At 35.8% G+C, this 21,500-nt stretch overlaps 1 protein-coding gene across 2 annotated transcripts; it reads left to right on the top strand.

Annotated features, from left to right (window-relative positions):
- The first annotated feature begins 2,029 nt into the window (after positions 1 to 2,029).
- Positions 2,030 to 8,931, top strand: LOC133284426 (uncharacterized). 2 transcript variants are annotated; one of them, XM_061481435.1, is made up of 3 exons: positions 2,030 to 2,343; positions 2,453 to 2,942; positions 8,146 to 8,931. In XM_061481435.1, exons 2-3 carry the CDS (start codon positions 2,657 to 2,659, stop codon positions 8,514 to 8,516), a joined length of 657 nt encoding a protein of 218 aa, XP_061337419.1. In that variant the 5' UTR covers positions 2,030 to 2,343; positions 2,453 to 2,656; the 3' UTR covers positions 8,517 to 8,931. The 2 variants fall into 2 exon arrangements, with proteins under 2 accessions (XP_061337419.1, XP_061337418.1); XM_061481434.1 differs by having other exon boundaries at positions 2,441 to 2,942.
- Positions 8,932 to 21,500: the final 12,569 nt, after the last annotated feature.

The following is a 21,500-nucleotide window of genomic DNA, read 5'->3' as shown; positions in this document are numbered from 1 at the left end:
AGTCCACCATCCTCTCTAGCACTGCCAATCATCCTCTCCGAGTCCTGTTCCTGAAAAACACAACCATGTGGAAAGAATTTAGCAAAGCAATGCAACTCAGAGGTGAGCTTGCTAATGGAAATGAGATTACAAGTCAGAGAAGGAACATAAAGAACTGATGTCAAAGTAATCAGCTCAGAAAGTTTAATGGTGCCGTGTCCCGCAATCTGGGAAAAACTGCCATCGGCGATCTTGACCCGAGAAGGTTCAGAATATGGAGTGTATGAACAAAACAAGCCAAGATTACCCTGTCATATGATCAGAGGCTCCAGAATCAAGGATCCAATGATTTTGACTATCAACATGGAAAGTTGTACCTTGCTGGACCACATGTCTAGTGGCCTTAGGAGGTTGCTCGTGGTAATAAAAAGAGTGTTTTGAGGAAGCCATGAATAAAAAGAGAAGGGTTGACCGTTGATGAAAAATCAAGTTTTGTAAACTTTTGATCTGACCTCTGGAACAGGAAGGGGAGAAGCCGGCGAGAAGGTCTGTGCAAGTCGCGACGGAAAAAAAACGTCTGGAAGGCGGCGCGTGCAGCGGCTGACGGCGATGGGTCCAGCGGCGGTCGACTCGTCGGATCCTTCTGAGTCGAATGGTCACCTCACTTTTTTGATCGGAGGTCAGTAAACTAGGTTTCTGTGTTGGACAGATTCAAGGCAGTGTTTAGGAGGTGTTTGACGGTGATGGAAGTGTTTGGATGGTTATTTCAGATTTGAATTAGGGTAGGAACGAACCCGCTCTGATACCATATTAAGAACCTTGGGATACACCACCCTCAAAGCTAGCTCAAAGGGTGAGAGAGTGCCCAAGGCCTTATAAAGGCCACATTAGTTGCACATCTAACCAATGTGGGACTATATATCTCAACACGCCCCCTCACGCAAGGGTGGAAATGCACAGGCCCAATTTTTGGTTTACCTTTTGTGCTTTTTTTTTTTAATTCTACTTCTTAAAGCGGGGGACGGTGAGACTCTGATACCATATTGAAAAGAAGTTTTTGTATATTGATATTGAATAAATTACATGAGTGAGTATTTATACAAGAAAGAATCGCTAAGAATGACTAAGCGATTACTAATCAATCCTATCACAATCCTAATCACAATCAATTCTAATCAATCATAATCAATCCTAATCAATCATAATCAATCCTAATCAATCATAATCAATCCTAATTAATAGGAAATAAAAACGGAAACATGTTTGAATTCTAATTTTCTACAAAAGTAATTTTCTATTTTTCAATTTTTATTCAGAAATTTTTTTTCTTGGTTTTTTGAGAAAAGAATACTAAAATAAATGTTTTGGAAGGTTTTTACATCTTTTTAAATTTATAAAAATTATTATCAATTTATTGAATAAATTTTTAATTATAAAATTTACATTTGTCTTAATTAAATTGATCTCATAACATAAAGCACTACGAAGATACGACCAACTCCGAAGTTGAAGTAACGAAAAGACATAAACAAACCTAATGGAAGCTCGTGTCTGAGATCAATTGACCAATGAATGACCATCTTCCCAATGAATGACCATCTTCTTTGAATCTTTGCTACTATACTCTTATATATTAATTTTGTATTTTTAACATTTAATCGAATATTTTTTTTATGTAATTTAAAATTCTTATACGAATTCACTAAAAATGTATCATATTACAAGTATAAGTTTAATATATGATTAGGGAGAAATGTGTATTTATATTCTTTCACTCTCGTAAAGATGTGAGACTCACATTTTTTAAACTTTTTTCCTCCACTCTCTTTCATGATTTATCTTTTTCTCTCACTTAAAATGACACAATTTTATATTCTTTAAAATAATACACATATTTCCCAATCATTAACATGAAATAATTTACACAATCAGATATCATATGCTATTGGATTGAATTAAAACATTATATATGAAAGTTAAAAATAAAAATCATTATTTCTATCCTTGAATTCGCTTCTTATGCCATGCTTCACTTTTTGACAGTGACACACTCACACACCCATTCCTTTACGTTTCAATTTCATGATCTTTTTTATGCCTTCAATAAAGCAAATCCATTTTATACCCAAACCAAGTGTAACCAACCCACTCTACTCACTAATCCAAAACCCGAAACTCTTCTATTAATTTTGAGCAGCACAGGACACAGGTTACTAAAAAAAAGGGTTAAGGGCTTTTTCCAGAAAAGCTTCCATCTTACTACTTTATGCTAAATACAGTGATTACTTCCAACTAATCAGAATTAATGGAAGAACACCCAGGTTTTTCAAAGAGAAGTTTTGAACTTTCCCTGTAACTGCAAAGGTTCAATTTTTTTTATTCTTTTTATTTTTTTATTTTTGTTTTGGCTGGATATCAATTTTTGGTTGCGTATTCATGTGGATTTTTGTTCTTATTTCAGTTTCTGTTTCAGTTTCAGCAAAATGACAAAAGGGTGTGTGTAGTGTGAGGAGGGTTGTTCTTATTATGGTTAAGTACAAGGGTAGCTTTGGATACTTTGCTTCTTGAAGAATGCAAGTATATTTGTGGGGTGGATTCCATTTATCTTCTTGAAGAAAGAAGGGACTTTTGGCAATTTCAGTGAAGTGGGTATCTGTTTTTGGGAGCAAAAAGAAGGATGATTCAATTGTTGTTCTTGGTGCTTTTCGCGGAGAGTGTTATGGCATTCCTTTTGTTGGTGAAGATTGGGCCATTGAGAGATCTTGTGATGAAGACTCTGGATCAGATTAAGATGGGGAAGGGTCCTGCTACAGTGAAAACCATTGCTGGTACCATGTCTGTGATTCTCCTTTCAAGCCTTATGAGCATTGTCAAGATCCAGAACAAAGGTGCTAAGCTTGGTACTATGTCACCAATGGATCAAGTTCTTTGGAGGACTCACTTGCTTGAGGCTTCACTGATGGGTATGTTCCTACTCTTTTCTTTTCTTCTGTGTCATTTGTATCATCTCTCTATTTTGATTATTTTTTTTTTTAAAAAAAAAAAACTGGTTATGTGTTTTTTATTTGTTCGGGGGCTGTTAATACAAAATTAACTTAACTTGCAAATGTTGTGTGGAGGTGTTGTTGTGAATGTTTTGCGTGACACGTCTTGTGTTTGGCCTTCGGGTGAAGAAGGGTGCCCATATTTTTGTCTAGTCTTTGAATTTAAATGTTGTTTGATACATTTCTGTGCTTACCCATTTGTTTCAATTTTAGACAGGAAATGTAGTTGACACCAACGCTTATTCATTGAGTAAGAAAAAAGTGTGTTTGAATGCTAAGAAGCACCGATACTCCTTAATTTTTTTTTCCAACGTATCGGATACGCGTATCGGAAACGTATTGTTTGGTAATCTACATCCTGTATCATCGAATAACGTATCGAAAACGCGTATCGGTGCTTCATAGTTTGAATGTGTTGTAGTTCTGTGGTTTTTGTTTATTATCTTTTGTCATGCAAGGAAAGCATGTGTATAGATACTGAGGTTGTGTTTGGATAAAGAATTTTTAGAAGGTGTTGTAATTTTTTATGGTTGGATAAACAATCAAAGAATTGACAAATACCAAAGATCTTAATGGGGTAAATAAGGAGTCTGAAATCCAGCCCAAATAGGTGGAATTTCAAAATTCATAAACTTTATCTACTTGCTCCTCCTCTAGCTGCTGTTGCTTGAGCCAACCAAATGAACCAATGCAGAGCTTCAATTGTACAAGGCTTGACCTGATTGGGCTCTTTGTGTCCTTCAACACCATGCCTTCTTGAAGCTTTGTCTAGTACATTGCCATGATATCTAGGTCTTCTGGAGCAGAAAGTTTAATCTCGAAAGGGGTTTGTTTGAAGAACATCAGAAAGAGACTTGTTTTCATGGAATGAGATTTTTACAGGAATTGTTAAGAATTGAAACTAGGTAAAGCCTGCAAGGTGCTTGCGTTAATTCTTGAAAAGGATGTTGTTTGGTAAACTGGAATGTTTTGTGATTCTGCCAAGAATTGGTATGTTGATGAATGAAATGGTATCTATATATAGTGATGGTATCTTTCTCTATTGTGATGTGTCAAGTTAATGGATGAAATGGTCAAATTTGTTATTTTTATTTGTAGAGCCGTATGATTAAGGCATCTGAATGTTGAAAGATTTGGTGCTCTGGTATTGGACTTGTTTAAGAAAACTATATACGTGTATTTAACATTCTCAAGCCAATAATAAACTCAAAAGGGATACTGTTCATAAGTAATTTACTATTAAAAATTGACACATAGAAAGTTCCTTTTGGACTTACTAATCAGCATAGTGTCAATTAATTTTCTAATTTAGTGCTCAAGGTATTCCATATGCATTATATGCGCAAATGGCTAGTAGCCCATATTAATGAATTTTCCATCTTTGTTGATTGGTTTGTAGTTGATTTTGATCACACATGCCTTTATAGCGTAGTTATATGTTCATTATGTTAATGAGTCATGACTTCATTCTTTAACTTTAATTATTAATAATTTTTTTGTGCTAATGATGTGACTCCACGAGAAATGAGTGCTGAATAATTAATATTATTCTTTAGTATTGATTATTCTTTAGTATGAACAGAATTGGTTACTGGAATTTCAAACAGCTTGTAGAGTTACTTCACTTTTGTTGAGAATAAGCACATATTTTATTAGTAACATTCACCCTTTAGTTTGAAAAAAGAAAGAGTAGCTGGTTAACATTTTGTGTACTTATCTGAAAATGGAATTACATGTGAATGGATTATATGCTTGAATTTGGATGTCAGTATAAAATATGTTCTTGATTGTTGTACTTCTACATTGAAAGTCAGAAAAAGAGTTTGTACCTTTCTTTATTATGCCTAATTTTGAAATGTTTTTAGTTAGAATTTATTTGATCTTTAGTGAATTTCTTTAGAATGAATTGCTGCCATAAATAATGACGTTGTGCATAAAAATTAATGCATTACTTTCTTGGTGAAATTTTAAAAATTTATATCAAGTGTAGCTGTGCAGGGTCCCTTTTAAACCCCATTATGCTTTTATCTGTCAGTATACCACCATGCCCGGTTAATTCTCATCTTTTACTGCTTTCTGTATCTGATACCATTATTATTGTGTGTATTGGATGTATGTTATTATGTGCGTGTATTTAATGTTGATCATGTGTTGAAAATTAATAATCAAGAACTATCAACAAGGTAATGAGCATTATAGAACATGATACGTCAGCCAAGCTTCTGTATGGAATGACAATGATTCGCATGCTGACATTGCAATACAACAATTAAGTGCAGCATGGAAAGAGTTTGTGTGTGTATTTTCCAAATATTGAAGTTTGATTTTCTTATTTGGGAAATGTTGAACTGGATATAAGGATAAGGAACGGATCTGTTTTCAAATTGTCAGCTAATATTATCCTCTCTTTTTTGTGTTATCCAGTAGTTTTATGTTTTAAGTTTTATTTATCAGCAGTGCTTGTATCATGATTGTTGGTGTGATGATGTAGAAATGGGAGCAGTTTTGACAGTAGTGGTGGTGGAGAAAGTATGCTGAAGGTTGTTTGTCTTTCTGATAAGGGGGAGGTGATATCACCAAGGTGGTTTTGTCAGTTGTTGATCTGATGGTTTAGTTAGTGTGATTGAGTGAGTGATAAACATGGTAACTTGTTGGCTGCATTGGTGGCATGTTTGGTTGTTGCCAGGTCTTACTGAGCAGAAGCAACAATTGCTGAATGCTTTGTCGTAAAGCATTTCATGAATCCATATGTATTTTGAAGTGTCGTGTCAGCATCTGACTTGAAGTGTTCATGGTCCTTCCTTGAAGTAGCTTTGTTGAAAGCCTATTTCCTACAGAGGAAACAGCTATTAGTAAGCACACTAGTGTTCACCTAGTGAATATGCTTCTTATTAGAGATATACGACCTATGATATATCACCACCCTGTAAAGAATATTTTAGGAGGAGTTTTAAAGGCAAGGTCTGCATTCAGAATAACATCAGTAGCTACCTCACAAAGGCTGACTCAGCAGCAAAACCGTTAGGAGGGAATATGCTGCACAATTCTGTTAGTAATGAATCACCAAAGGCATGATTACAAAGGCACATTGCATAAATAGAGAGAAAAGAGGTTCAGAAGGGGAGGTTGGAGTTTGGGCATTTTGGGCTTGGGAGAGAACAAAACCTCTCAAAAGTGCTGATATTATTTTCTTCTTTTAGAGTTGATTCCCTTTTTTTCGTACTTAGAGCTTTTGTCGAAAGTGCTGATATTATTTTCTTCTTTTAGAGTTGATTAATGGTTCCCATTTTTGTACTTGGAGCTTTTCTTGTTCATATTCTTCACCGTCTTTCCTTTTACATGAATTCAACAGTGTACTTGTCTTTCTTTTTTCATATAAAATACAGAATATCCAGAAGTTTTCTTTGGCCAATTCCTCTTGTGTGTCTTTTCATCAAGTAGCTACTGATACAGTTCTTATCAACCTAAATCTAGTTAAGTAGTTGGAGATATAATTATCTAAAAATGTGTACTATTTCCATATGTAAATTTGAGAATACTCTTTAAATTTTTTGCATTTATTCTCATTTAAATTGCTTATATTTGTTCCTAGATAGCTTATTCTTTCCCTTATAATCTCCCTTAGTTATGTGTTTTTAATGCCAATGCGGGGCAGCGAGGATTATAAATAATTGAAGCATAATAACATCGATAGAATATAGTTTTGATTTATGCTTTCACTTCAACATTGTATTGGTGATATTAGGTTTAATTAATATATTTGGATTGTTATGACGTTGAAGTTGCTGGACCAGCTTATATTTCGTTGTCGTTAGTTTTTCAAGCGTAGACCAAATATTATAGGAATACTACTGGAAATTATATTTGCTGTTGTGATGTTTTATCTATTTTGGTAGATGTTGTGATGTTCTATTTTGCTTGATCATCACTAGTATTCTATTCAGCAAGTTTATTCTCTAATTAACTGTTCAGTAATGTGACTGTATATATATATTTTTTTCTGGAGTTTGTTCAGTTTGAACCTCTGGTAAACCTATGTTCTTTATTCTGCTTGGTCTTTCAGTTACCAATGTTAATGCATCAATCTACTAATTACTCCTAATCAATTAAAACCTGAATGTTACTATTTATAGTTAGAAGACCTATTTTCTTTTTCTGGGTGGTCCAATCTGATGTTTGATTTCCTTCCTTTGGTCTCAAAGACAACCCTAAGTTATTACTTTGGGCTTGACCACAAACTTCTCTTGCAGCTGAATCCTCGATTAAACCTTACAATAGCTGACAAATTCCCATTTTCTTGGCTTCTGCTTTGTTTCCCAACAACCAAGTACGTACAAAGTTTAATATTTTAACCTTCCTTAAGCTGTCCTATTCCTGCAACTAAAGCATTCCTTAACGTTATAATGTGTGGAGTGAAACATCATTTTCGTGTGATACAAAGGGGTACAGCAGTGGAAAATGGAGGGAAAGCTGGTTTTCTAGGTGCTGTTACATCAGTGAATATTACTTTGGGGAACAAGCTTTTTAATTGTTTTTATACAGGAGGTCTTAGACTTGGTATGGGAAGACGTAGGGTAGGCTAAAGTGGAGGTAAAGCGACCTCAGTGGGATTCAATCCCAGGATCAAGCAATTCCCAAAGGGACTTTCTGTCACTTGAACAAAGGCTTTTGGGTGGTAACAATGGTTCTTCTACTGGGGGAAAGATATAAAGGAATCAGGCTTTTATTTATTTATTTATTTTTTGTTGTGTGCGTGTGTTCCATTATTTATAGCTGGGGGAATGCAAGGCTTTTCTACCTTGGACAAGAGAGTAGAAATTAGCAAGGGCAGCAACTGGTAGTATATTCTATCTGTTTGCTATCAATCTAGGGAAGAATCAACACATGTTTCTTATTGTTGAAAAACATGTAATATTGTAATAGGCTACATAGTTGTGAGGGATGAAGTTGCACATTGTGTATCTTTTAATGTATAAGTGTTATAGTCTGTCTATATAACAGAATCTCCTCTTTACTATTTAGATTCGCGGATTGCATCATATGTCTCTCATTTTCTGCATTATTCAACACTTATATTAAAGCTAGATTATCTTGTGTTAAAGGAGTTAATTTGATCTTGCAGGTTTTGCATTATTCCTTGGATTCATAATTGATCGTTTGCATCATTATCTCCAAAAGCTTGTTAATTTAAGGAGTAATGTGGGAGCTTCTAAAGAAGAACTGGAAAGCCTTAAGAAAGAAAAGGTCGAGCTTAAAGAAAAGGAAGAGAACGCTTCCAAGGAGATAAAGCAGCTGAAGGAACAAATTTCAAGTATTTCACAAAGTTTGAAAAAGGTGATGGTGGAATGTGAAGAGAAGGACAAAAGAGTTGAAACTGCTGAAGCTCATGTTACTTCCCTCCAAAAGCAAGCTGCAGATCTACTACTGGAATATGACAGGCTCTTGGAAGATAACCAAAATCTTCAGGCTCAAGCAATAAGACACAAGAATTGAGGAAAAAGTGGCAAACTAAGTTGCATTGAACCAAGTTTTGGGGAAAAGATACCACCAGGACCATCATTGATTTTGTTCCAAGATCATCTTTACTATACAAAAAAGAAAAAGAAAAGAAGATGAGAATGATGATTTTTCAGTCCTTCCTGAAAATGCAAGACTGACCAAAATAGCTTTGGGTTCATGGTTACAAATTTTGCAGTTCTTTCTGTTGAATCTCTACCCTCCACCTCTCCCTACCTCCCCATTCAGTTTGCCTACCATTTTGGTGTTTAGGTCATTGCTGAACAAGTGTCCTTTCTAATTTTTTTTTTTTTTTTTTGGAATTTTAACCATTTTAAGTTTTATTTGAATGAATATAGTTTTCTAATTCTGGATCATAGGCGAGACAAATGCATTTCAAGAATAGAAAATGTTCTGGATCGTATTATGTACCTCTTGTCCAGTTAGGCAAAATTGGGTACTACCTATCTTTAAGTAAAATTTCTCTATAAATAGAGGGTTAAGCTTCACAGACATTCTCTTTAGAACTCTAATCCTTATTTGCTATCACTAGGGTTGGCAAAACCGAGTCAACTCATCGGGTTGGCAAAAACGAGTCAACCCATCGGGTTGGCTCATAATTTGTCAAAAATGAGCCGGATTGGGTTGACAAAAATGAGCTGCCAACTCGAGTCAACTTAACCCGAGTCAGTTCGAAAAAAAACGAGTCAATCCGTATGTCAAACGAGCCAGTTTGTTGGTTGAGTTTTTTTTTTTTTTTTTTTAAATACAAAATATAATATACAAAATTCATATATATTGTCATCGTCTTTTTTCCTTCTCTAAACCTAAGTTTCTAATCTTCTCACATCCTTGTCATTTTCATATTGTTAGACTGTGCTGGCTCTGTTTGGTTCAAATATCTTATCCACTTGGTAGCAAGTGGTTATGATTGTTTCTTGATGCTGGTGCAAATTTATTGTGAAGAAAATTCAAAACTAGAATATTTTGCTTTTATTTCTCATTTTGTAACCCTTTCTTTAAGCTGATGGAAGCCACATAGCTGGTGCATTAATACTATAGGTTCATTTAAATAGGCTGAAAACGAGCCAACCCGCGAGCCAATTTTCGAACCAACTCGCGAGCTATTTTTTCAAGCCAATCCACGAGCAATATTTTTGAGCCAACGCTAACCCGACTCGGGTCGAGTTAAGTTGGATTTTTTGGCTCATTTTTTTTTCTTCGAGCCAACCCTAACCCGACTCGTTTTTTTCGAGTTGCATGCGGGTTAGGCCGAGTCGAGTCGGGTTGGATTTTCTGGCTCATTTTTTTTTCGAGCCAACCCTAACCCGACTCGTTTTTTTCGGGTTGCATGGGTTGGGCCGAGTCGAGTCGGGTTGGCCCGTTTTGCCAACCTTAGCTATCACTTTGTCGCATATAAATACAAAACACACTCTATCTCCGGCTTCTTGTTTGTGGACAATGATCTGTCTTCACCTGCGGTATCCACCTGATTCACAAATCCAATAACAATCTTGATCTATTAGGATCAAACAGAAAAAAAAAACTGAATTTCAACTTGTAATTGTGTGTAAGGAATTTTGAGATCGTCACTTCAAAAGCTAGCTCAAAGAATGAAAGTGACCAAAGCTTTATGAAGGCCACACTAATTGCTTATGCAACCAATGTGGGATCCCTAACATTGCCACCTCTTTTAAGACTGATGACAGTTGCTTTCACTTTACCGATATTGATCTGACGGTAACCCTTTTCCCCTTTTAGGGCTGTTTCACCCACTTATCAGTATTCAGTGTCCAAAGACACCTTAATCTAGCTTATAAGTAACCTTTTTCATGTCCTTACCTCTCAATGAAAGCACCAATGTAAGAAACTTGAGATCACCAAAGCTAGCTCAAAAGGTGAGAGTGCTCAAGATCTTATAAAGACCACACTAATTGCTTATGCAACTAATTTGGGATCCCCAACATTGTGCTTGAAGAAGCAACTTGGCGTTCAATTTCATGCAAAACATATTTTTGTTAGAAGTTGCTATTGACGGTTCTCATATTAGCAACCATTGCATTGTCGGGTATCAAACCTGTGTAACGAATTTGTTTGCATGATTTCGCATACAATTTTCTGAAGCATAAGATTTTGATTGAGTAATTACAGAGAAGTAATCTATTGCAGTAGGTACAGCTCGTAGATAGAAGCAATTCTTTTTTGGAAACAAGTTCTATTTTTTTTTTTTTTCAACTGATAATTTTTGTGTGTCTAGATAACTTCTTGCATCAGATTGAGAACTAAAAGATGTTTATACTTGTACATCCCAAATTTAATATATCTTCAATAAAAGTATCTTAGGTACAAGATCTAATCATGAAGTTAATCATTGTTCTATATTTGTTTAGTCCAACGATGGACCGTTCTAAATGTTCTACATTTATTTAGCGTGATAATGGCAAGTTTAATAATCTTCATATTATATCTCATTATCTTCTTAGAAGTAGAACATAATTCACTTTGTTTGACCTAGCTCGACATGTTTTACCTATTGTGACCACATTTGTTTAGCATAGCACGAAATATTTAGATTTGCGCAACCATGCATGTATGCTCAACCGGTTTGGAACAGTGGCTACGTCAACATGGCTTTGCCTAAGTAGGAATAACTTTATTACTACATCAATAATTTAATCCTTGTGGCTAGGAGACAATCTTATCGGCCACGATTTTAATGATAAGGTTCATAAAAAGAACAAGAGAAAATAATCATTTTAATTAATTATTGATCGTAGAGATCTATTAACGAATGACTAAGATTTTTCATATATTTCAAAAAGACACTTATGTTTTGTAGTTATGTTTGTGCTATTTCTCAATTATGAGAGAATATCTCTCATGTTATAAACACACGTGTGGTGGGATCCACTATTTATAAAAAAGAAGAAGAGTATTACAGGTTTTGATGGGTTTATTGGAGATAAAGCATAAGAGTAATTTTTTCCTTTCTCAATATGCATCAAAGGCACTTTGTGTCCTTTATAAAAAAAAGATTAAATTCACATGAAAAAGATGTTTTAATCTTTATCTTTTTCTGGTGGCTTTCTTATATAGTTGTACTTGTTTTCTTTCTTCGCTGTTCTTGTAGAGGGAAAAAGAAAAAGAAGTTTATCACCAGTGTCTTGAATTTTAAACATGTTTTTGCTGAGTCAGGAATCTCAGTTCCCCAGATTGCAAGCTTTGAACATACTCAAGAAAAAAGAAAATGCCATCTCTAATGAATAAGGCCTTGATTGCATGCATGACCCGAGGTCCTATTGGAGATCAATGATTCTATGTTAATCAACGGAAGAACTAACCGTTCTTCATTCAAGATTTCAAGCCATTGGACATATTCCCCAATCTTTAAGAATGTGTGCGATAATGGTACCTTACTAGGTCTCTGGCAATGTTAGCTTTGCCTCGGGCCCTCTTAATATTGGTTCAGAGAGCCTATTAGTATTATGTTAGACAATCCTAAATAGTGAGGGATGTCCAACTTTAGCTTAGAGCTCAGTCAAATAAAAGTATCGTCCAATAAGACCCCTGGCATTGGGCAACAACTCGTTGAGTATTAAATTCGATTTTGATCCATTGACTTAGTATTATTTGGTCCAAATATATTAGAAATAATTTAACCCAATTTCTAGAATAATCTACTCAAATACAGGGAGTCAGGGAGTGTATTGGATTGAGATTTCAAAGGATTTTAATGGATTATTTTTAGACAAAAAAAATCCATTGGTATTCAATTAGGATTTTAAAGGATTGGAAATAAGTCATGTAGTATTCGATTAGGATTTTAAAAGATTATTTTAGAGTCTGTCCAAATCCGATGGTATTCAATCAGGATTTTAAACAAAGGAAAAACAATCTTGCGGTATTCAAAAATCTTACGATTTTAATGGATTTTCTATTGATGTGGATTTTGTGAGATTTTTTAGTGAGAAATATAAATAAGATGTCTTTCTCACAATCTCACCCTAACCCCTAGGACTTCTTGAGATTTCTCTATTGCAGTTTTTGCTTCTTCCTTTAGTGGGTCGACCCACTCGAAACCGAGTTCTGCCATGGGAGTTTCATCAAAGCTCAAAAACAACATATTTTTGAGCGATTTTCATCATAAAATAATCCAAAAATAACAACCCAACAAGATTTTAAAATTCATCTAAAAAACAACAGATTTTGGAGCAATTTTTGAAAGTTCAAAAACGATTTTTCAAGCTATTGGTCATGATTTTTCTTGGTATGAAAATGTATGATTTTTGTATTAAAAACAACATAAAATAGTGGAAAACAATAGGGTAACAAAAATCCCAAACCAATTTTAATTTTACATCAATGAAACAAGATCGATTTAAAGAAAGATTGAAACTTTCATAATATGAACCTTATGTTTCATAATAATACATTTACGAATGAAATTCTTTCGTTACATAGAAACGATTTCAAATAATTTTTGTGTCAACAGATCACTAAAAACTTATTTTTCAAAACCTCCAAAGCAATTTAAGATTTTAATGTATCGATTGAAAATAATTTGAGAAATTTTCTAAACTTTTATGTAATAAAACACAGAAATTCAGATTCAAAATTTTCTTGGAATACTCAATAAAAACATGCATATAATATATAGTTAGAAAACTCTCATCACGTAGAACAAAAACTCCAAGGTTTACAATCAATTGCAAAAAATTCCAAACGAAAATTTATCATGAATTTTACTAATTGAGAAAATTATATTACGTTTTACTTTTTTTATTAATATCTTTGCATTTCTTTGTTAACTTTTTTTATTGACTCTTGTAATTTTGAATATTTGTTAGAAATTATATGGTTTTTTAAAATCTTATAAATCCATATTGTTCTTTCAAATCTTATAAATTCTATTAAAATTCTTTAAAATCCAATCTTATGAAATCTTGATTGTAAAAAAACTCTTTTAAAAAAGTCTTTAAAGTCTCTCCAATTTTGAATAGTCTTTTAAATTCTATAAGAATTTTTATCTCAAAAAAGTCTTTTAAAATTCTAATCTAATACACCCCCTTACGTACTCCATGAGAGTTTTAGAGATTTGTTGTACCTACCATAATAATATTTAGACTAGATTATGGAAAGCTCTAGAGAACCACTTCTAGCCATTGGATGGGAAATGTATTGTCATAATTCTAACCATTGGTTAAAGATGTGTCATTAGTATAAATGAGTGTGTTCTCAACCATTTTGTATCAAGTCAAAAAGAGATAGAATATTGAGTTGAAATAGAACAAGCCTCTTCCTTCTAAATCTTTCCAAGTTTTCCCCTTTCTCAATTATCCTCATTCCAATAAAGTGGTATCAGAGATATAAGATCCTTGTTAGAGAGATGACAAGTAGCGTATGGTTCATTTCCAATTCCCTATGCTCAATAAGAGCAATTATGATAATTGGAGCATCAAGATGAAGGGCCTCCTTGAATCATAAGAAGTGTGGGAAATGGTAGAGAAAGGGTACAACGAGTCACAAGAAGGATTATTGTATCCTAAGCTCATAGGGATAGCTTGACGGATTCAAGAAAACTCTCTATCTCATCTATCAAGAAATAGATGATGACTCTTTTGAGAAGATTTTGGAGGCAACTACCGGGAACGAAGCATGGGAGAAGCTATAAACCTCTTACAGGATGCTGAGCCAGTCAAGAAGGTACGTCTCAAAACTCTGAGAAGTGAGTTTGAAACTTTACATATGAAAGATGTCAAAAGTATCTCCGACTATTTTTATAGAGTCTTGACGTTGACTAATCAATTAAAGAGAAATGGTGAAAAAACAGAAGATGTAAGAATTATGGAGAAGAGTCTTCAATCTTTAAATCCAAAATTCGATCATATTGTCACTGTCATAGAAGAAACAAAAAGACTTGGAAGACATGACAATAAAGAAATCCATGGGTTCTTTACAAGCTTACAAGGAGAAGCAAAAGAATAAGCAATGGTTTTTGATTTGAGATTGATTTCCTTTTTGAAAGATTTGATTTGATTTTATCTAATTTTGAAAAGTTAATTGAATATTTTGATTTTATTTTCAAAAAGATATTTTAGAAAGTTTTCTTAAAAATCATGATACAACTAATGCATAAATCTAGAGATTTTTCTTAGGATTTGATTTTGAGAAAAAGTCTATAAATACCATACCTTGAGTCCTTATTCATAGCTTTTCAAGAATTAAGGAGAGAAAAATATTGAAACACTTAGAACCCAAGAATCATACTCATCTAGGCTTATTTTGCATCTTTGAGAGAGCTCAATATCTTCTTCTTCTCTTCATCTTTTTCTTTTGATTTCATTTGTAATTCTGAATTTGGAAAGATAGTTCTGTTGTGATTGATTCAATTGCAGTGATCATAGGGTATAGGTCTTGTAAAATTCTAATTGAGGTTTGGTTTAAGGGGAGTGATCCTAGGGTTTAGGTTAAGGGTGTTCAGGTAGATCATAACTCTTGTAAAATTTCTCTTGCAAAATCATTTCTTAAGCACCAGTTGAAAGCTTGATGATAGTTTAACGATCGTCCTCAGTCTGGATTAGCTCTCAATGGTGGAGAGTGAACCAGGATATATCCCAATGTTATCTTCTCTTCCCTTACTCTTTTATTTTTCGCTGCATATTACTCTTCTTTTATTCATCATTCTTGATAATATGAATCTATTTTAAGGGTTTGATAATTTTTATTAATTGTTAAATCACTCTTGCATGCTTTCTTTAAAAAAGGGTTTTTAATTTTTCTTTGTTTAAAGCAAAATGTTTAAAACACAACTCACCTCCCCTCTTGTGTGTTATTTAGCTATTCTTTCTTTACACATTTCATCATCTAATATTTATTTGGTTAAATCTTAATTGCTTAGAGCTTTAACCCTTTAACCCAATTGGAACTCTAATGTATTAGAAATTTCTTTCAAGTTAAGTTTTAAGCGCGATGAATTATGAAGTTCGCAATTCCTACAAGCCTATATCTAGATCATGTAAGAATTAATGCTTATCCTTGTCATGACTAAGATCCCAATATTTCTATTGTAAACCCTAACCCTCTCTATTCCTATACGAGTGATCAATTCATAAAAGAATTTTAATAATAAATTCAAGATAAAACACAATTAACTAGAGACAATTTATTAATAAACAAATTAACCCAAAACAAGGATTCACGTTGGATCCATAACCCTAACTATAAAAGAAACTTAGCCAGACATAACTTGCTTAAACAAACAAAGAATATAAAAGAAAATAGATGAAGTCATGAAGATGAAGCAGAAGAGAAATCAATGATTGCTCAATCTCTTCAAGCTTCTCTCTTTGAAATCTCCAGCTCTCAATTCGCTCCATGTTCCATGTTATGCAGAATGTCCCCTAATAGGCTTTTTTCCTATCTTTTATATCTGGTTCCAATTCTTGTCCCTAAATCTTCAACGAGGATTCCTTTTCAGATACGATTTGATCTTCACTAACCAGGTCACGTGCTTCTGGCATTGGTAGCGTCACTCTCACGGCTAAACAATGAGTTAAACATGGTCCTAGCGCTTCTGGCGCCATACCCATGCTACTGGCACCGTGGATTCCCGCTTGCTAGCGCTTCTAGTGCAAACCCCGCGTTACTGGCACGGTTAAACAGGAAGGTTATTGCACTCTATCGCTTCTAGCGCCAGTCCCGCGCTAGAAGCACAGTGAAATAGGAGGCTAAGGATTTTTTGGCGCTCTTAGCATCAGCTTAACGCTGATGGCACGGTTGAAATGTGACTTCTTTTATTTTGCTCCTATGATTTGCTCTCTTTTCAGCGTAAATTTCCTACAAAACTCTAGATTTTAATGATAACAAACCTGAGGGTGTATTAACAGTCTTTGTCATAATTATAGACTTTTTCAACTCTTTTTAGATTAAATCCTTGCTCATTTTAGTCTTTAAAATAACATATGCTGGAGCATATCAAACAATTTCCAGATTTAGATATTGTTGTCCTCAACAATAAACAATATTAAACAATGGGGAAACAAGGATTAATTCTGAAAGAAGAACACAGAATTAAAATATAACATTGCAAAAGACAATTCTCAAAGATTACTGTGCTAAGCATGAATGCTTTTCAGTATTGAGAATTTCAGACAAAACTTCTCAATTTCAAAGAGAAATTTAGAATCTAACTTAAGTACCCCTCACTTAGATAAACAATATACTCATCACTTAAGTGTTTGGGATATAGTCGCTCATTCCATCAATGTAATTGCACCACCATAGGCTTAATCCTATTCTCAAGTTCCTAAAGATAAGGAACATAGATAACAAGCAAAAATTGATCAAAAGGTCTTTTCTAGGTTATAATGTGGCCTGATAGGAATATTTGAGAAGTAGCTAACTTTATTGTGTGAGATTGAAATACATTTAATTCAATTCAAGGCTCAGTCAATTCAATATTTCAATATTTTTTTCTCTTTTCAATATAGGATGTTATTCCTTTTTCACCACTCTTTTCTTTTCTCATTGCTAAATGTTTATAAAACAAAATTTTCTTTCACATTTTCTTTCTTTTCCTTTGAATAATTTAAACTGATTTTTATGTTTCCCTTAAGCTATTATCTTCCCTTTCATCACTTAACTTTTTATGGATAACTTCACCTTGAATTTTCCTTGAGTATTTCAATCTCATTCAAAGGTGAGATAAATAAGGATATAAACTAAGTAATAACATGGGATAATTGGACAAAATCAGTCTAAGCCTCAAAGGGGCTAGCAATGAAAAGTATTCAGGTGGTCTATTTGGCTAAGTGGTTATCAAGAATAAAATGCCTATATCATTTCAATCTATGCATGCATCAACAGAGAAACAGATCAAGTTCTAGAGTACTACTACATTGAGGCATCTCTAAAAAAATTACATTGTTTAGGCTCAAACCTCATAGGCTGTGGTTTCAAGCTAGAACTTTATTTCCTATTTTCCACATCAAAGCATTATTCAAGAATTCTCAAGAAGGAAATTGTAACACCCCGTTCTAGAACCGGTTTGTTAACATCGCATTATGATATTAAGCGCAGTTACAATCACATGGGTTCAATTAAAATCCGGATAAATTTTTCATTTTAAAACATACCGAATTTATAATACCCAATTCCGTGATCATAACCGTATTACCTTGCGGAATCATATCAATTAAGCTTAACATCATGTTCTTATTCCATTTTTAAATCATTAATTTACTTCTTATTTAGTTCACATCTTCTACTATATTGTAGGTTTCTTCATTAGCTACATGTGGCTTCAAACCGTGCTCAAATCGGAGCACTGCAGTCCAAGTTAGGACAATTTGAAGCAACACAAGAGAGTGTTGGTCACAGGCCCAGCGCGCTTCAGCGCGCTACCGGGCGCTCAAGCGCGCGCTATCGGGCGCTAAAGCCTCCATCTGGGCGCTTAAGCGCACGGAGGCAGTAAGCATTAGCATTTCCAGTGTGGATGGGCGCTTAAGCGCGCAACAGGGCGCTCAGGCGCGCTAGCCTGGGCGCTCAAGCTCCCACGGGGACGTTTTAGCGCGCAGAGACAGAAGCATCTCCTCCTTCAGTGGCGAAGGGCGCTTAAGCGCGGACCAGGGCGCTCAAGCGCGCAACCCTGGGCGCTTAAGCCCCACCCTGGGCGCTAAAACACGAGGGGGCAGTAAGCCACCCAACTTTCTGCAGCAAGGGGCGCTTAAGCGCACGCCAGGGCGCTCCAGCGCGCAATCCTGGGCGCTTAAGCCCCCACTTGGGCGCTCCAGCGCGAGGAGGCAGAATGCATTGGCACTCGCAGGGGCAGCAGGGCGCTTGGGCGCGCTCCTGGGCGCTTAAGCGCGCTGCCAGGGAATTCCAATTCCCACATTTCTCAAGTCCAAGCCTAGGGGAAAATGCATCCCCATTACAAACCACAAATGTCCATGCCCCAAAACTAAATCCTAGCACTCATCCAACCTCTCCTCATGAGATTTAGCTAGAATTTGGGCAGCATGACCTTTGTTTTCTCATCGTTTACCAGTTTAAACGAAGAGGGTACCTAATTGATTTTCAGCCCAACCAATTCAACAACTCAATACATAACAAGCATGCATATATTGAATTCCAAGTAGGCATCATTTACATTACATATCCTTTACAAATCATAGAACTTAGCTTACAAAACACTATGATCATTCCCTTGGCCCCCATCAACAAAAGGTGTAACCAAAGGCATGAGCATAGGCTAAGTTCATCCAATGAATCAAGATATACAAATGATCATGGGCTTTCAAAATAAAATCCTATACATGTCAACTACAAAAGGCATGCATAAACTCAAAGAAGTGCCATATTTCATGCATAATCTAGGTATGGCCACTTGCCACCAGAGGCTCCTGCAGCATCCTTACCTGAAAGGGGGTCCCCACAACACGGGGTGAGATATACGAATATATCCAGTAAACCAGGGGTCCTTGGAGCATCTCTCCACCCCACAGTTCCATATCAGTGTAATAGCAATAACAATAATAATGCAGTAAATACATATCTATGCAAAGTGCAATACATCTCCAGGAGAAATCCCTCGAGCTCTCAAGCTGTCCTAAGGAAACTCAGATGCAAATAGTCCTACTGGCCAGCTAACTACCAAGTATGATTTACGCATCGTCATGCCACATACCAACATAGGGAAACACCATCCTATGCCACACCAAATGCATACACATACGTATAACAAAGCATTACACTATTTTATTGCATTTATATACACAATCACAACCTCCACCCTTTCAGGGCTTGGTAGAACAGTCAAGGGAATTACACCCAAGGTCCGAAGGCTTACCTCAATGCTTCAGTCAACCTTTGTTCTTCACCAACAGTTTCAGCAATCAACTTTTACAAACATACACCTACACATGGTGTAATGCAATCAACACATATTGCATCCAATAACATCTCATAGCTATCAACCAAGCTATACAATTCATACCAAACATAAGCATGAACTCACCTATCCAATGGAGCTAATCAAGCTCCATAGCTTGCTCCAATGGTTGATCACTCACGGTTGGTCCAAATGTCTCAATCCTAGACATCACAAGGACACAATCAATCATTCATCTCACTAATTGTTCAACATGCTAGAATACCAACCAATCCAAGTATGAATTTTCCAATGTTATGAACAATTACCAAATGACTATCTAGGCTCATTTCCACCGATTAAATGACATTCCTAGCATTTTCCATAACATGCTCTAAGCTCCATTCTTCCTAGAACATAGCTAATTCAACTACATTTCATAAAAATCCCAATTTACTATTCACAAACCCTAACTCATGCAAATTTCAAGGAATCATGAGGTTCAAGGGTTAGAATCTTACCACCAATGGTCACACAACCAAGGATTGATGGCTCCTCAAGCTTCAATGGAGGTAGAAACTCTCAAAACCCCAATTTTCACCAAAGGGCCGAATTTTTGAGAGCCAATATCTCTCTCCACAATGCTCCCCACTCAAAACAAAGCTAGGATTATGAAAGAGGGCGAGATTCTAAGCGATTTAGGCTTTTGAATCACCCAAAACCGTTGGGATTTGCTCTCTCTCTCTCTCTCTCTCCCTTTTCTTCTTCCCTCTCTTCTCCCTCTCTTCTCTTCTCCTTTCTGGTTCGACGGGTTGGGTGGGAAATGAGGGGTTCTTTTTGGTGTTTTACCACTTAACATTGGTTAAGTGGTAACATGTGGGTATTGGTTCGTCTATCTATTCAACTCCAATAATTACCAAACTTTACCCAAAAGTCTGGAATATTATTCTAGGAATATTACTATTTTTATTTTTATATTTTGGGTACTTTTGCCAGTACCCATTTATACCCCTTAATTTTCACTGAGTACACTTTTTAACTCCAAAGTGACTCAGATTCATTTTATTAAGCCTCATACTTAATTTCACCCAGTAAAACATGTTTAATTAATTAATTACACTTGATTTCCTAATTAATTAATATGGGCTATTATAGTCACCCCACCTTTTAGCGATTTTGTCCGCAAAATCAAGAACGTACCTGTCCTTAAACTCAGGATATTGCCGGAGAAGCTCATCTTCCCGCTCCCAAGTGGACTCTTCAGGCGTCCTTCCTTCCCACTGGACTTTCACCATAGGAATAGATTTATTTCTCAGCTTCTTCTCATCTCTTTCGAGTATCTTCAGTGGTCCAATAGGAGTCTTCAAATTCTCCCGGATTTCAACATTATCAGGTTGAACCACATGAGAAGGATCAGCTACATATTTCCTCAGCTGAGAAACATGAAACACATCATGCAAATTTGCCAATTGCGGAGGTAAGGCAAGCTGGTAGGCAACCGGTCCCACCCTACGAAGAATCTGGTAGGGTCCAATAAATCTCGGACTCAGCTTCCTCACTCCAAGGGCTCGTCCCACACCCGTAACCGGTGACAGCTTCAGGAACACATGATCTCCCTCCTCAAACTCTAGAGGTCGATGCTTGAGATCATAGTAACTTTTCTGACGATCCTGTGCCTTTTTCAGACGATCCCTAATCATTTTGATCTGCTCAGTAGTCTCCTGAACAAAATCCAATCCAAACCGCTCTGTGTCTCCAACCTCTGACCAACAAGTAGGTGTCCTACACCTGCGACCATACAAGGCCTCGTAGGGAGCCATACCCAGACTAGCATGGAAACTATTATTATATGAAAACTCAACCAGTGGGAGATATCGATCCCATGCAGTACCCTGCTCCAGGGTGCAAGCCCTCAGCATATCCTCCAACGTCTGAATGGTCCTCTCAGTCTGACCATCCGTCTGTGGGTGATAAGCAGTGCTCAGTCTCAACTGAGTGCCAAGAGCCTCCTGCAATGCTCCCCAGAAGCGAGAAGTGAACTTCGGGTCCCGATCGCTAACAATGCTTTCAGGCACCCCATGAAGCCTCACAATCTCCTTCACATAGAGCCTAGC

This window comes from Gastrolobium bilobum, unplaced genomic scaffold (assembly GCF_033153095.1).
Source record: "Gastrolobium bilobum isolate Gb01-03AN ecotype WA unplaced genomic scaffold, APGP_CSIRO_Gbil_v1 utg44293, whole genome shotgun sequence".
In the NCBI taxonomy this organism is placed as follows: Eukaryota; Viridiplantae; Streptophyta; class Magnoliopsida; order Fabales; family Fabaceae; genus Gastrolobium; species Gastrolobium bilobum.
The sequence above is the reverse complement of the archived record's forward strand: the minus strand, read 5'-3'. Positions and strand labels throughout refer to the sequence as shown.

Bases quoted from the DNA above. Each gene is read 5' to 3' on its own strand.
- LOC133284426 (XM_061481435.1), top strand. From the start codon at position 2,657: ATGATTCAATTGTTGTTCTTGGTGCTTTTCGCGGAGAGTGTTATGGCA. The intron at 2,943-8,145 runs GTATGTTCCTAC...TTGATCTTGCAG, and splicing joins GCTTGAGGCTTCACTGATGG to GTTTTGCATTATTCCTTGGA.